Here is an 18069-nt window from a genome sequence, read left to right as displayed (position 1 = left end):
GTTGCCTAAAACCCAGGCAAGTTTACTTGGTCTATAAGCAATAAGATGAAACCCTGAACGTATTGATTTGTTCCGTTTATTCTGGTCTAACCCGGGAAACCTGTATAGCTTTAGTTTCCTGCGACATTTTAGAAGAGTGGCTCCTTCTTAAGCACCAGGAATTGTAGTTAAATAAATTAAAAGAAAAACATGGGTTATTTCAAACACCGGCTCTGAAACATATTATTTTAAAACTTTAAAATAAAAACCGCTATTAGACTGAATGTTTTGACATAGATTGCATAGGCTCCCAAAAAATCTGACAGAAGAATGAAATGGGTTGAGGCAAACCATTTGAAGTGTAGTAAATTAGAGGTAGATAAATTGCATATTGGGTGAGAATGTGAAGAGGCAAAAAATAAAAAAAAGATGGGTGAATGAGGCAGTTTTGACGATAGAATTTTAAGAAGCAGACACCATATGACTGGATACTTTGTGTGGAGCAGTGGAAGGTAAATGTCTTTGGAAGAGTACATAAAGAAGGGGGCTGTTGATAAGGCAGGATGGAAGAAAAGAGAAATATCTAAAGAATGAAAAGCGTAACAATACCGGAGGTCTTCAAGTCAGATAATTTAGCTTTGGTAAGAAAGATAGCTTGGGGTGATAAGGGCTTGTTTGTTATTAGAAATAGGAAGGAGGTAAAACATATTTTGGGAAAAGAAAGAAATAGGAAGGAAATATGGTTGTAGATGTTACTATGGCTGGGAGTCGGGGAAGGATAATTGGGTTACTCATACCTCTCAAGTGTACCTCGTTACGAGGAACGTACCTCATGGCTTCGTAAAAAGGTTTATCTTCCTCAAAGTTCCATATTGAAAAGGTCTGTCACGTATTCAGAGTTAGGAATTTTTAACTGTTATCCATGATAAATAGAAATTAATCATATTACTTCATTACAATACTTTTTTAAGTAAAACCAGCATATATATATATAACCCACCCTATGACCTTAGTTGAAGTTGTTTGTATGCGTTCCACATTTTGCCCATTAGTTCCACATTATGAGGGCTAGTGTTCCTACTTTTGGAGATGGAAGGTTGAGAGCTATGGGATTAATAACATGAGGAATGGGAATTACCCCTTATTGGCTCGAATGTGAAGTAGATGTAAGGCTCGATTTAGGAGAGAGTGTGTAGGGAACATGAGTTTTAACCTAGTTTTAACCACCCCACCCATTGTCCGAACTATCATCCGTATATATAGTGTAATGAAAATATATTTTTTAAACAGCGTGCTCTAACATCTAACAAATAATGATATTTCGATGAATCGGAATATGGAATTGTTATACTGGAGTTTTGTGAAAAAGATGATAATTATGTCTGTGGCATTTATGAAGTAATCAGTTTACACCAGTGTATTAGAATTTACTTAAATTGTTAATAAATAAATTAAATATGTAATGTATGCTATACACACACATACACGCATACAGAAAAAAGACAGCTACGCACCCAGATAGATAGCTAATTTTACTTATTTATTTTACATTTGTTGACCGGGCTTGTCTGGCTGGATACATGTCCATTTTCTGCAGAGGCCCGAGGAGAAAAGCTTCACTATATACTAGTACATAAAACAGCACAATAAGAGACGGGCATGTAAGTAACTACAGAACTAATGTAAAAGTAAACAATTTACAGAACAGTATCAATTTGAACAGAAAAAAAAAACACAGAAAGAAATGTCAATGTATGCACATACAGACTTAGATAACATAATACCCAATAAAGACAGAAGTACAGTTATAAATGCATTTGAATTTTATTTTGTACAATATTACTGAGATGTCTATTTTTTATTCCAATGTGATACTGTCTGAAAGTGCTCACTTTCTAAACAGCAGAAATCTTGAATCACGTTGTTTCCTTTGAACTGTTCAGAACAGTCTGTTCTGCTGCATTATAGCAAATTCTCAAGTAAGATTTTAAGTTGCTACTAAGCAATATGGAAATATGTAAACAGGCATACCTCTCAACCTCTAGACAAAGCCAAAAATGACAGGGGACAAAGTCTTCAAAGTAGGGACACATTTTAAATATTGCTTTTATAAACTTGGAAAGTGGCTGGAAGAAAAAGCTTCGTGTTAGCCCACGTTTTTGTAGTGAATTCAACCTCGATTTGCCAGAAAGCCGCGCATTTTATGAAGAATAGACCAAAAATATGAGACAAAAATCTGGACATTCTACGAAAACCTAGACCGTTTACAGGTATGGAACTCACTCTATACCTCTAATTATGTATGAATTCTTCATACGCGCGTTTATTTTCATCTCAACTGCAGCTCTCAACCTTACTCCTGTGTGCCAGCAGGCAGTTAGATCAACTAAGTCAAACTTTACTCCACAGCAGTTGTGTGTTTTGTGAAATATTCCTCACAAAGGTGTCTTAAATTTCAGTGGCTTTTACTAATGACAAGAAATAAACTAATCGTGTTTATTTTGGTGCATTTTGTGAGGGTTATGGGAGTGACAGAGATGTTAAAAATAAGTAAATGATGACACCAGGAGTTTACTAACTGTTAAACAGAAAGTCTGACTGAAAAACGTTTTCAACTTTGGTCATGCGTTCAGTGACTGCTGCTGACTCCATTGCAGAGTGAGTGGCAAAAGTGAAAGACTTACTGCTGCTTAATAATCACTTGCTGGGCTATTTGTTCAGCAGCTAACTGGTGATAAGGATTTAAACGACGTACAAACCAAAATAAAGATCTACCAAATGAGGACACAGAAAATGACATCGTTTAACATTCCCTTATACAGTATTATATATATATTTTATTTGACTTCTTTCATAATGCTCTTTTACAAACACGTGTATACGTTGCCTAAGTAAACACAGGCTTGCAAACAAGGTACATATACACACGCTCTAGTGTACACGCACGCACGCAAGCACGCACGCACACTCGCGCGTACGCTCCATGAAGACACTCAGAGCATTTTATAGAGCTCTGACTTCCTATTGACAGTTGCAGTAGGGACTCAGACTAAGCTGTTGATAAAAAATAAATATAGAGTTTTTAGAACAGAGTAAGTACCCCCCCTTCGCACTTACTCTTATTTTATTTATTTAGTCTGCATATTGATCAGTCTGAAAATACTTCAGGTGTCACTGCCGCTGCTTTAAATTACTTTTTAAAGACATCTGTTAGATTTGAAAGAATAGAGTGCATTTGTTGCTGTCCTTGTTACCACATTTGTGTGACAGCCTTGTCATCACAAAGTCTGCAGGTTGTTTTATTACTGGTGCTCTGTGTATCTCTTAAATGTATGAGAAACTTGACTAATTTTGAGATTAAAACATTAATGTTCCTCGCAGTTCTACATTGAAAGGGTCTGCCACAGGTCTGTCGCATTCAGTGTTAAGAATTTTTTTTAAATGATATTCATGACCAAAAATATTGATTCGTATATTAATTCATCAAAATAACTTTTTATAAGTGGAGAATAACGCATTTTAAGCATCTTGTGAGCTGTCTAGTTGAAGTTGTTAGCAAGTTGTTACCAAATGTTCCAGTTTTTGTCCATTTGTTGCACATTCTAGAGATGGAAGCTTGAGAACTATTTAAGTTCTGGAACAGAAACGCGCAGGCTGTGTTTATAATTACAGCACTGAAATAGATTCAACTGCAAAAGGCTAATTACACCCTTGCGCGCAAACACACGCAGGCATGCACACACACGAGCGTTTTCTTGTGACCAAACTTCACTTGTTTTGGTACTGTTAATCAGAAGACATCTGCAGCAAAGTGACTTTTTACTAAGGATAGTCAAATAAACATGGTTACAGGCACAAATGTGTTTGGTTTCTGTACTTGTTAGCAGAAATAACTACTAAGATAGATATAGATATCCAGCCATCCTCAACCCCCTTTTCCCATTTTGCACATGGAGTCGAGGTGTTACTTCAACAGTGACAATCGTCTCGAGCCAAGATTTACACCGATGGATGGATATAGATATATAGATATAGATATATTACCCGTTCGCTTCTTTTCTGCGAATAGCTATCATGAAAGACGCACACAAATGGAAATTATCGTATTTTGCAGAGATACAAAATGTACATACTTGTAAATAATAAAATAACTGTAGTTATACTAGCTCAGTTTTTATACATTTACAGTATTATAACAATTACATCATCAATAATCTTTGCTTATCAGATACACTCGTCATGTATTTTCTTGTTAAGGCTCTTGTTTGGAGCTTTTCTCCCATAGATTCTACTGAAAAGGGTTGTTAGCTCAGTCATGGTATCCTGATGAACAGATGTAAACATCAAGTAAATAAAATAAATACATAAAATGTATGGCTTTTAAAAAGAATTCATTTACGATTCAGCATCTTATCCACGAACGTTATACATCCTAACCCATTCTAGTGCATTCGTCTGCTCATCTTGCTTATTTCCGGCAACTGAAACTTTCAGTGCTGCATCTTTTAGCAACAATTTCAGTACAGAAAGAATACAGACTCTTTAAATATACCGTGTATTATGTAACTCCAGACCAGCTTACCTATACCTGCATTAACACGAAGTATTTTCTTGAACAGCAATTTTATTATTTTCATATTAAAAGAGAGAAAGGTAGAAAGAAAGAAATGAAATGAAAAGAAAGGAAGAAGCACAGCAGCAACCACGCAGTTCTTAAATAGAAGGGGTGTTGGTATTCTGTCCAGCAAAATTGTAAATAAGTGCATGAAACGCGGAACTGGCTAATAATAAAAAACTTAAAACTGTAGCACATAGAGTAACATTCTTCTTTTTGTTTTCTCCTTCTTCTTTTCAAGCAGAGCCTAAAAGCAAACTGGAAATGCAGAACGTCTAGCCTGTATAAATAATAACAAACAGAAAATAAACTGATGAAGTATAAACTTATTTTTTTTCTTTTGAAGCAGTGCCTACAAGCAAAATGTAAACGCACCACAACTAGACTTTATAAATAACAAAAATGTACCGAAGAAATGTAAACAGTTGTTAGTATTGTTCATCGTCCTTTCGTTGCATGTCTGTCCACCTGACTGTTTGCTCCAAACTGCTAGCTGGTTATCCTCAAAGCAAATTCCCACCGAGTGTTTGGGTTCAGTTGTTAAATCAAGTGCAAAAAATAAGGATATGTTCCTTGGCATACGATGTAATTCACTTTAGAAGTAAATTCTAGAAGTAGAATATTGCACTGGTGTGAGGCTGTGAAATTCCTACAGCTAATACACATGACTTGGTATATTCCGGCCCGGACTGTTTAATTTTCATTTGTTAAAGGAGACCAGGGTGCTGTTAATGTCTCCAATATTGACTGAAATAACAGTAATGACTGCTGCACATTTCTGTTTTGTGTCCTACCCTCAACACACACACACACACACACACACACACACACACACACACAAAACCATACAAAACATATCTGACTACTACTTTGTCATTGTGTAGTTTCCAACAATACGTATTCTGTTGTTTGTTAATATAACCCAGCTGTGTCATGCTGTGATCTTTTCCCTTCATTCCTCAACCCTTCCTTATATTTTTTGCCTTAAAAAAGATTAAAAAATAACTAGCGAGCAATTTGCTGCCAACCAAATATGAATGTAAGCTAAATTCATCACAGAAATTCTTATGTTTTACAAAGTTCCTGGGTCCACGTTATTACAAATGTTAACTGTTGTTTAATGTCATTGCGAACATATGTCACGCTGATTTGTAATATCTACATAGAACTATGTAAGTTACTCTATTTATTGAAGGTTTCTTAAACTTTAGGTGTTTTACCCGTATGTGTTGCAGCCAGGTTGTGTTTGAAACACTTCCCTTATCGATCAACGTTCAACAGATTATAAGTAAATGAAATAAATACCATATTACTCTATATGGATCCTGAGATTTCTGATTTAGCACACAAAGCAAAAACTATTCCGAACATCCAGGTATCCTACAAATAGCGATCACGCCGCAGCAAATGCACAGCATTGCGATCACCAAGGTCTCAAATGGGCATTTCATGCAAACTCGTTGTTTCTGAGTGGGTAAGTCAAACACGCACACAGTCTCTCTGTTATTTAATAAAATCACATCAGAGGAAGCCCTTACTTGCTTGCCAAAATGACAGTATATTACTGTATTTTATTTTATTTATTTTTTGTGCACAACACACACACACAGACAGATTATATAGGTACGGAGAGAGAGAGAGAAGATTTGTCTTTTTCTTTCTTACCCAAATTTGGAGGAAAAGTGGGATTTCCAAAACACTGTGCTTCATATTGACTACTTCAACTCTTGTGATTCTGCAGACACTGCGGCTTTCACGCGTTTTCTCCTTCTTTCTTATTTGCTGCTGTGTCTTTATGGTTATCATTGTTGCTCTCATCATTGTATCTAAATCTAAACTGGTCATGTATTTCTGTCCGGCCTTTAATAAGAGTGATCATTTCTTGTCCAACGTTTTGCTCCTAGAGGGTAACATATTGTTCCAGCTGGTATTTAATCATCAATTCATCTCCTCATCACTTGTTTTTTTATCAATAGTTACTGAGCTAACGGTTTTAATAAATGTGTCTGCGCTGTAAGGTGTGTGTGTGTGTGTGTGTGTGTGTGTGTGTGTGTGTGTGTGTGTGTATTATATTCAAAAATATATCTCGCTCTTGTTCAGAAACTATGGCAACCTGCAACAAACCCTGATGAAAATAGAGGAGGAATATTAAATAGTATGATTCATGTGTTTTTTATAGGTAAACATTTCATTATGTGGCTTAGACAATAAAATATATGAAAGCAGTTGGGTCTGTCTCTTGAGCTCACCATAGGTAAATGCACCATACGTGCAGAGCACTCACCATGAGATACTGTCAATTATTAGATCCTATCTGAACACCGCGTTATGTAAATGCGATTAATCTATTTCTAACAATGACATTCCGTTTTATTTAAAACAGTACTCTTTGCTGTCCATTGATGTGTCCTGTTTTAGGGAGGCACACACTTGTTTCTTGAGCTCCTGTCTCTTTACAATAAAGTCAACATCTCGGCCGGCACAATTACCAAGATCATCCGATTAGAAAACCTGGTAAGTGTCCAGACAGGGAGACCTTTCAAAATATCTTAACTGGTGTTATTTATTTATTTTTTTTACTTCTACTTTGGTATCCACTTTCTTGTGAAAAAGCCAGCAGCACTGCTCCCTTCCCTTTCCTTGAAGTTTCCATTTGAGGAAAAGAAGGAAGGGACGTCTAAGATTGTCCAAATGCACACTAATTCAGACCACTGGAGTGGAAAATAGACTTTAAACCTTCATTGTGGCGGATGTTAAGGATCTGCCCTTCACCCTTCATTTTGTGAAAACATATTCATTCATTCAATGTAGACACTGGACTGACGGGCAAAGCTCAAAACCTGGACTGGACTTCAAAGTAAGAAAATGTAGCGGTGAGTTGCGAGCCATTTGCAACAAATGACAAGTTAAGATTATGTAAGAAGTCTGTTAAAATTCTAATACTTTACATTTGTTTACTGGTTATGTTCTACTGCAGGTCATTTCCATTTTCTTCTGTAATAAACTATTCCCACCGCCTGAAAACAAACAGTGATACAACTAATGCTCCTCTCAGCCTAATTAACCTGACCAGGATTCTACCAAGCAGGTAAGTAAATTATTCACAATTACTAAATACATGAGCTAATACTCACTATTTAATTAACACGGCATGCACGTTCTGAGAAACAATCGCACCTTCAAGACCATACTTGCTTTTCCTAAATAGCAATACCGAGACAAACGCGCGCGCGTGCGTGTGTTTGCGATCACCAGGCTAGAATGCCCATCTCCGGGCCTCGCGAGTGCTCTTTAACAACTGCAGGCACCGAGCGTACAGCAAATAGGCATTTGTGTTGTACAGTTAAGACCGGTATTTTGGGTTAGTTGCTTATATAATATATACATGGATTTGTCTCCTATGCAACCGCATTGCAGTGTGAAGTTAAGAATAAATGTTTTTGCAGTAATAAGGTAACGCACTTTTCTCAAATACTGCTGCCAAGAACATAAAGGTGTTTGCACTGGAATTACGATGACATACAAGACAAATCTGATCAAAGAACACATACACAACCCAGAAGAATTATTTGACCCAGTGTACCATTTTTCTCTAGTGATTTGTCCTGTAAGGACTTGCACACCATAGCTGCACATACATTTATTAATGCCCTAAAGCATATGCCCTAAAGTATATGCATAATGCCATACTAAAATTTTACATGTGTAATAATAATTGCATTAGTAATAGTCAGCCTGTATTTTTACCTGTGTACTGCTGAAGTTCAACTACACGCTCCGCAGAGGCGTCATAACACATGCTAGTAGAAGGGTGTCGACACTTGCAATTAAAAAAACACTAAATCGTTTACCTTCACGTACCCCTTTAATGATGATGTTGGATTTTTTTTTTGAACTTACTTGGTATGTAGGGACTACTGAATGCAGGTTTAGCTCAGAAGCACCTTAAACAGAGTTTCAACTGTGGACTTTAGAAAAACAATGTGAAGGCTGATACTTCAATTACTCATGACAGAGTTGGCACGGATTCATTAGAACATCGACTATTATTAAATTATGACTAATTATTTATTTAACAGGTTTGTTGTTCCTATCATGCAGTAATTCATAACACCAACACTCACTGGGACCGGCTGTAGGTATAAGAATCACATTGGACAGAACTAGAAACTTTCACTGTCTGTTTCACTCCGTCGTAGGACCTGGAATTTATCAGTATTTGTATGGATTTGGGGGTGGGGGTGTGCAATTATTCAATCAGCTCGGAAGAGTGATAGGAAGGTGATAGAAATGTATTATTGCAAAGTTCCGACCTGTGTTTGATCACACCAGTAATTGTTGACTAGGCCTGACAGTTGAGCAAATCATTTTGCTTTTTTGCCTGTTGTTGATTATGTTTCCTGAAATTTTGCCTGCTGATGGTTATTTTTCCTGTAACAATAACATAAAATACAAATACTGTGACGAGGCTAGTTTTAATTCTATCGGTCAGCATATGGATATTAATTCAACTCCGATAAACATGGAATAGTTGAAATTAACTGTATTATTATTTAAAACAAGTCCATCAAGGTCTAATATATTATTAGTGGGACGGATAACCAAACCTGTAACAGTTAAAAACAACAGTTAACCCACTGAAGATTTTACGTAACCAAAACCCACCACAGCTGACGCTTACAGTGATAGTGGAACAGCTGCATTTCTCAGCTGCCTGAAGGGAAAGGTTTATCTGTCAAAAAAGACAGTCATTTAGTCTGTTTCGTTATCACCGAGTTTGATTTAAGGAAAGCCTACAATTAATTTCTAATAAATAATTTGACAACCGATATCTTTACTGTTTACACCTTAAGATAGTAATATATAGAATCACAATAAAGCAATCTACACGGCTTTATTCCACAAAGCCACAGATGGAGTATAGAAAATGCAATACTTTGTCACCAACATATTTGTAAGGCTAACCAGAGCAAGGCACAGACAATTGTGAAAACTCAGCAGTGATTTGAAACAGAATTGTGACTATGTAACTTCTACAGAACGGACCAAAAACAGGAAACCACTAATATTAAAACCAAACCATTCTTATATATTTATTGTGCAGACAAATGTTTTAATTAAAAATAAAATTGGTAAATATAACACTTGTGTGGATTACATATGGCACAATAATCCTTTCAGCGGCTTTTTGGATCCCGAAGAATTCCATAGCATAGGAGCGTAGCGTACATATCTGGTAACGGATTATTTAGTATAAACATTAAGTTCACAATTAAACTTTATTATATGATAGAGTCAAATTTTTGCTAAAACAGTGGCGCTTTTATTTCACCGTTACTGTTGTTCGTTATTTAGTTCAGGTCTTTTGAAAATATGAGTTGCTTTCACACTATTCCAGCGCATCAAACCTACTGAAATCTGAATGTATAAACTGTGTTTTGAAGCACGTCTGCACCCATGCAATTTCAGTAAAACTGTTATTTAATACTTCCAAGATTTTGCTAATTGAGTTCTAAGATGAAATTGCGCTATACATTGTTTACTGTGAATGAAAGCAGACAAATATTTGGGATTTGGTCTCTCTCTCTCTCTCTCACACACTCAAACAATCTTTGTTTCTCAATACTTGCATCTATTTATGTTTAATTTATTACTTTTTTGCTATCAGTATCCATGTTACTATATCTGAAGATTATTTATGTCTTAGTCTTCCATAATTATCTCAAACAAACTTTAAACTCATAACATGAAATGTGAGAGCAGAATGCCTAGGGAGAAGAATGAAGTTTAATAACGTTCAGTGTCCGATCTCTACTCCTTTCCCTCGAACCTGGTGCTCCAGTCCACTTTTTCCCTAGCTCTCTCTCCTCCAAGTGCCCTCCCCAACCTTTGGGCAGGTAAGCTTGTCCAATCAGATTGCCCTTGCCAGGTACCAGTTTATTAGAACTGCTCTCACGAGGCGCGCGCCGATTATTAATTGCTGCTGCCCCCCAAATCACTGCTAGTAGTAGTACCCGAGCCCAATACAGTTTGCATGGAGCTCATTGCTGCACAGTTTGCCAGCTCACCGCTTGGCTAGACATCTTATTTTCTTTAACCTTTTTTCTGCATTATTTCATCATTTTTCCTGTGGAACTACTATTTGCGTAGAAGGACAGCCCCTTCAAAGCACACACACACACACAAAAAACATGTTTCAACCAGCAGCTAAACGTTGTTTCACTATCGAGTCGCTTGTAGGGAAGGACAATTCACTTGCTGCAGAGGAACCCATTCGCCCCACAGCTCTAAGCTACTCGAGTCCAGCCGAAGCATTCGTCAACAGTTTTCAGAATCCAGCTGGAAGGTCTCTTTATCCCAGTCCGGAGCTAGTGTTTAACGAAGCTGTGAACCACCCATCTCTGGCAGTACATCCGCACCAGCTGGGACCTCCTCATCTGCAGCACCCTCATTCCTTCTTTGGACCCCAGCATAGGGACCCTCTCAACTTTTACCCCTGGGTTTTAAGAAATCGCTTCTTTGGCCACAGATTTCAAGGTAATGAATTTGTGTTCTATGCAACGTTTATATCTAGAGGAACGTTCAGTGCTCTCTCAAGTTGTACTGTTTTTGTCTGTTTTGAGACAATGTTTGCCAATGTTTACAATGTCAACCAATCAATGGTATGTATACAAAGCATTGTACTGCACAATATTATAACCTCATCAATTCACTAAGGAAAACCTAACAGCAGAATATGAGCATGAATAAGATCATAAAATGCATAAAATACGGCAATATTTCACGGTTTTATATTTGAACTGCGATAATCCCTAGTAATATAAATTGCTATTGAATCGGTACCAGCTGACTTATGTGGTTGCGTCAGTAGATTTTATTATTATTTTTTTCTTTTTTACTTTTCGGCATGATTTTTCTGTTTTAAGAAATAAATTTAGGTTAGCAATGTTAGCAATTTATATTTTACTTAGTGTTTACTGGACTTAAATTTGGTTCTGAATGCATTCCATACCTCTCAATCTCTTAGCGCAAGAAATCCGGACAAAGCCTCACAAAATGGGGGGGGGGGCAAAAAAATAGGGACACATTTTAAATACTGCTCTTATAAACTTGGAAAGTTGCTAGAATAACAGGATTTGTGTTAGAATGCTTTTTCTGATTATATGAAGTCTGAAACTCATTTCAATGTAATCGTTTAGTGAGTTTAATCCTTAGATCCCAGCGATTTGTCAAAAAAAAAAAAACAGTTTTTATGAAGAGCAGACCAGAAATATGAGGCAAAAAAAATCTGGGCATTCTGGGAACATCTGTACGGTTGAATTTCCTTTTGAAGCAATTAAAGAGACACACCTTCGATTTTAAATACTGAAACTTATTTGCTATCCAAGCTACAGGAAATGTGTGTGTGTAGGCTAATGCAAGCATGAGCATACCCGATTGTATAACATTTAATTGTTTAAGAAAGGCAAACACTCTACATACTCTATTCAACAGATATGTGGCATTGCCGTATGTCTGTACATATTCTATAGTTTTTAAAATATTAAAATATTGATTTGTAAGTGTTTCGATTCCAAGAGTTCATTATAAAGACATATCTCTCACACACAGACTCGCGACAGTTTACAAATACTTTCCCTAGAAAACTGGATAGCTTTTTAACTGGTTTTCGTTGTTTTGGTACATTGTGTGTGTGTGTGTGTGTGTGTGTGTGTGTGTGTGTGTGTGTGTGTGTGTGTATACAAAGACACACACACACATACATATGCACAAGCATACATACATATATGGCTCTCCCTAGAAACTAAAACTGTAAAACAAAATAAGCTGAAATAAACAATGATACGGTTTTTGGTATGTAGAGTTGCGAAATCGGGACAAAAAAGGATAGTTAATAATACGGTTTTGATTAGTTCTGTTTTCAGAAACTTCACTAAATCATATAGCCACGAAATAAAAATCAAGTAAGTCATGTTATTTCGAGATAAAGTGGAATTCATATACGTAAAAGGTCAACATTAACATCATTTTTAAAAAATAATAATTAATACAACGTTTTAGTGTTCCTGCCACATAACTGGAGATCCCATTAGGTTGGTAACCTGGGCAATATGAAAAGATAAGAAGTCGATGGCTGTTTTTTTTTTTTTTACTATAAACCCTAATTACAGAGTTATAAATGCAAATCCACATTAGGCGTCTCACTCAATACACTAACCCAAGTAAAAAGGAAGCGGGCGGTCTTCAAAGAGAGTCTTTGTTCTTGGAGGGAAGAAAAAGATTAAGTTATCAGCTCGACAGCAAATTCTCTTGCTTGCTCCTGGCTATGCCTGCTTAAGCAATGAATTGCAGCTCACTATATTGTTGAAATTGCTGTATGTCAGTAGGAGTGAAAGAAGAAAACTAAAAAATGTACACTGCAATGAAATGTAGCTTCAGGAATTTCTAATGTGTACAGTAGAGGCAATCTAGTTTTATTGTCTACGACGGCATAATGGTTTATTTTCTGACAATGAAACTGTCGCAATTATGGTTGCAAAAAAAAAAAAACCTACATGTGCTTAATGAAGTCTGTTTTAATGTACTGTAGAACTGTATAGTAAAAAAATACAGTCAAAACGCATATGATCTTAAGCAGTTTTCAGTTCAAATCCAGGGTCTAACAAAACTATTCATATAATAGTTTTTCATATACCAACCTTTAGAAATAAAGGTATGAAGTTTGGTTTAAAATTCCAGACTGCTAATTTCAATTAGTCATGCCAAAAGCATAATAATCGACTCAACTGCAACGCTGACTAAAGAGGCAGAAGGTTAATGATTATTGCAAACGATTACATGCCAATTTATTTGTTTTAAAGATTAGATCCGATGTAATATGTATGGGTGTAGGCTTACTGAACAGAACACATTTGATTTATATGTTTAATTATTTACTTACTTATTTTCCAAACTGTACCTACAACCAGGTTAGCAAGATGTGGTAACATATTTGAAACTGTTTTTGCATATGGTGCGGTCCGCAGTCATTAATTAGCAAAATTAATCGTTAACAATTATTCCCAAGATGATCAAATCAAATGTAAAAGTTAGCATTGTACTTTTCTTTATCGGCTTTACTTTCTTTCGGCGATTTAATCAGTGGGGAGTGTGAGAAGTTGTACACGTTAACCAAGACTGAATTTTGGTGTAGGTGGATTACCTCTCAACTGTCCAGATTTGCGCAGAATGTCCAGATATTTGCCTTATATTTTTGTTCTTTTCCTCATAAAATCTGTGGTTTTCTGGCAAATCACAGAAGACTGATGTCACTAAATAATGACATACATTTGTGTTTCAGATTTCGTATCCTTCAGAAAATGCATGCTAACCCACATCATGTTATTTTATCAAATTTCTAAGTTTATAAAAGCAATATTTACAGTTTGTCCCTATTTTGGGGCCTCTGTCCCCTCATTATTTTAGGCTTTGTCCAGATTTCGTGCACTAAGAGATTGCACAGTCGTCACTGCAAAATCATTCGCAATTCACACTTTAGAAACAAGAGAGTTAACATCTAAGGCAAAACCAAGAAAGTTCCTAAAACTCTGGGGCAATATAATCCAGGAGCATATGCATTTTAAATAATTATGACAACAAAAATGCAATCTCTGCAGATTTGATAGCAGCGTGCAGTGTATACACACATGATAAATGCTTGTTTTTTATGGATAGCCAAAACAATTATGCATTCAGAGTCATTTCACTGACTGCCTAGAGGTAAAGACACTAGGTAAAGCATAAGGCAGCACCTCCGAGCTGCAGCAGTAAGGAGTCACTTAACCGGCTTTCCGGGTTCAACAGGTAATTTGTCAGGGAACCTTGCAGGTAAAAGCTTTTCTTACAACCGGACTCAGTAAGGTAAGGTAACACCGCGCGCGCACACACACACACACACACACACACACACACACACACACACACACACACACACACACTTGATATATGTATATATGCACATTGTTTCATAAATCAGTGCAAGTACAGCACAGTGTATATCAGTCTGCAGGACGCTAATGATTTCTAAACATTATAAACGTCTGAGCTACTTAGCAGTGTGTACCAAAGTGAGCACATATTTTAATTCAGGCAGATTCCAGTTGCACGGCCCCTTGGTTTTTAAGTATCGCATTTACTGAACTGTACGTTTTTGAAGGACACATTAATGAGAACGAACAATGACTGCTCCAACTGGTGCCTGAAAGGGTTGAATGGGACAAACTGTATAAGCTGTCTGAGGGCTATTTTCTTTACTAAACAGGGTTCCCGTGGTCACATTAAGCCAGTCTTGCTAACTTGGCGCGTAGTGGAGTATAATTAATTGTATAAATCAGCCGAGGGGGACATCATCTGTCAAGGGCGAACAGCAAAATTGTTTAAAGCTAAATCTGTACATGACACTATTAACCTATGCATGCATGCATGTATGCAAGCAAGCAGGGCTACACCTATGGGGAAGGTAGGGCAGATGTGAAGATGGTCGAGGGAAAACTAGATAAAAGCTAAAAGACAAGTTTATGGAATTCACGAGCTAAGTACCAAAGGAACTGTTAGCACTGAATGACATGCAAGAAAGTAAAATGTTGGGGAAGGGATTCCTGTGATTAGAAAGAAAGTTGTTCTGCTAGCTTTGGAGTAATAATTAGAGAAGGCTGTAAGCAGCGCAGCCAAGTTCATTTGTAGTGGATTAATCTTTCTACCCAGGCAGCTCCCCCTTCTTTGCAAACAAAGTCCAGGGATGCGGTGGGTAACTATTTATATCTTCTCTGTGTTTGTTCCCAGGGAATGAAGTGTCACAAGAAAGTCTGTTATTGCACGGCCCTTTTGCAAGAAAGCCCAAGCGGATTAGGACTGCCTTCTCACCCTCGCAGCTACTGAGACTTGAGAGAGCCTTTGAGAAAAACCACTATGTGGTGGGAGCGGAAAGAAAGCAGCTAGCCAGCAGTTTAAGTCTTTCTGAAACTCAGGTAATGTTTTTCTATCACACGTAGAAATATCAGCTACAACTATTAAGGTTATAAAGCTACTAGCCTTTCAGGCCTTTTGCTTCAGCTATACCTTCTGAATACATTGCATTCAACCGCTTTTATTGTACCATCTGTCCCTTTTAATGTCTTTGCATGGTTCTTCTTTTCATAAGCAGCACAGTCAATCAGAATTGGTAAACTATTCACATCTGTAATATGGAATGAAAGCGATGTAGTATAATATAGCAATGGAATTAACTCAGCAGAATATTCAGCATAAAATCAATTGCGTGTTGATCTCTTTCGTTATAAAATGGACAGATTATAAATGTATTTTTTTTATTTGTGTACAGTGGTTACTCATTTTTTGTTATGCTTATGCATTAATACTGGTATTGCGCTTAGGGTTTACTGATTAAATTGCCACTGACCTCTGAAGAAATATTTAAACCCATTCAGACAGTGTGTGTGTGTATGTGTGTGTGTGTGTGTGTGTGTGTGTGTGTGTGTGTCTGTGTGTGTCTGTGTTTGTGTGCTTGTGCCACACCTTTGTCCTCCATGTGGTCTTCCTTATTTGTAGTATGAGTCTCACACAAAACTGGCATGCTAATGGCGTTAACAACTTTATTAACTTTATTACACTGCCAATTGTCACTTCCCTAATCTATGATGGGAAGTTTTACCCCCTAACACGCACACATTACTTCTGGTTTCACCAGGCAGTGCCATAGCCAGGTTTATATATTTAACAAGTATTGCCGAACAATCATTTCACAACAGCAAATTTATATTAATATCCTTACCCTCTGAGCAGTAGCATCTGATGAAAATGTTAGAAGGATGTTAAGTTAATAAAATGATGAAATATCTGATTCTGTATTTTTAGTCTATTTTTGGGTTAGCTTGTAAGGGTAAGTATTACATTCTTATCACAGTGTATTCTTAAATAATGCAGAATGGAATGTCCTATAGACTAGAGCTTCAGAGTTATGATTAGCTGATGTACTGAAGATTTAAAGTATAGGTGCAAACTTTGAAAACAGTGAAGGGCTGCTTCAGGTAACAGGCCTTCCAGTTTTATAACCTAATGCTCACGGGTTTGCCAGACAGTATTATTTTTGTACATTATGTGATGACAGCATAAGACAAGGCAATAGATAGAGAAAGTAAGCTATACTATACACAATGTTAATATCCACATTTGGAGAAAATGACAAGACAATAAACAAAAACTGCTTAGCTGATAAAAGAGATAATGAAATATGCAAAGAAAACAACATATTACACAACATTTTCTATACATTCATTTTCAGTGAAAACCTCTTTAAATTTGGGCAGCCTCTGATTAAATATGCATATTTTACATTTAGTATGGATCACATAATGTGTTCAGCTAAAGGCTATTTAATGACAGCTTATATAATTTCTGTAAATTTGCATAACCTTCCAATAGATGTATAATCTTTCCTTGTATTTAACATTTTATTTTTATTTCTTACACAAATGTGGATATTTTTTATGAAAGATTTAATGTTAATGTATTTGATGCTCAGATAGCACATTTGAAAGGCTTTCTGAAACAAATCAGCTTTTTGAAATGTACGAGTAATGTTAATTTTCTCACTACCTTTATTCAGTGTTCTTATTTCTGATGACACAAACAACTCAACAATAATTTTATTTCTTTCATTACAATTTTCTTTTCATAATATCCAGAATATTTTGCCATAACATTTGGTATCCTGTGTCTCAAAATGGCATAAAATAAAAAATAAATTATTAAGTACATACTAATAATGTTCAGTTTTGCATATACCAATCAAGGTCCTAGGTAAAAGAAACACATGCATTTATATTTCAGACATGTTTGCCTTTTCCGAATGTCTCCTCCCTCTCCAAATCATGATCCCAATGACAGAGGAGTGAAATATGAGAATTATGTCACTCAATACATCAAAGGACCTTAATAAAACCATCTCAGTTAACATTAGGGTGCACTCACCAGCCAACTAAAACTATTGAATCTGTGAAATGTTATACATATATGTCTGTGCACTTTATACACCTTGCATTCTTCAGTCCTAAACAATTCATTACACTTTATTTTTTTGTTTAATTTTGGAATTATGCTCAAAGGCTAGAGGAAAATGTGCTCTAGCAAACCAATAGGTACATAAGCACTTGTGATTATTACATCCTCCTGTTGTGATTATTACATCCCTCTGTTGTGATTATTACATCCCCCTGCATGTTGCTTGTTTCTTGTCCTGAAGTAAGTATAATAAAGGGTCTCAGCATCCTCTTCCACTCTTTATCCACAAGCTGATACTGATGCTGTGTTATTTTATAAGAGCTACAAGGTCAGATTGTTATGAAGTTTTGTTAGTTTTGCCTTGTTATGGTGACATATCTATCCTTGGCAGCTGTGACTGAGTTGTACACAGTAGCTTGGTGGTTGTTAGTGACCTG

The 18069-nt window shown here is 36.4% G+C and overlaps 1 protein-coding gene across 1 annotated transcript in view; it reads left to right on the top strand.

The window, feature by feature from the left end:
• The first annotated feature begins 10567 nt into the window (after positions 1-10567).
• Positions 10568-18069, top strand: part of LOC122795732 (homeobox protein EMX1) — a 96708-nt gene continuing 89206 nt past the window's right edge. The window contains exons 1-2 of the mRNA XM_044064041.1: positions 10568-11131; positions 15416-15600. Coding sequence (XP_043919976.1) covers positions 10786-11131; positions 15416-15600 — 531 coding nt within the window. The 5' untranslated portion in view covers positions 10568-10785. The remainder of the gene's footprint in view (positions 11132-15415; positions 15601-18069) is intronic.

Source organism: Protopterus annectens, chromosome 2.part2 (assembly GCF_019279795.1).
Source record: "Protopterus annectens isolate FY-2018-M chromosome 2.part2, PAN1.0, whole genome shotgun sequence".
NCBI lineage: Eukaryota > Metazoa > Chordata > Ceratodontiformes > Protopteridae > Protopterus > Protopterus annectens.
The sequence above is the reverse complement of the archived record's forward strand: the minus strand, read 5'-3'. Positions and strand labels throughout refer to the sequence as shown.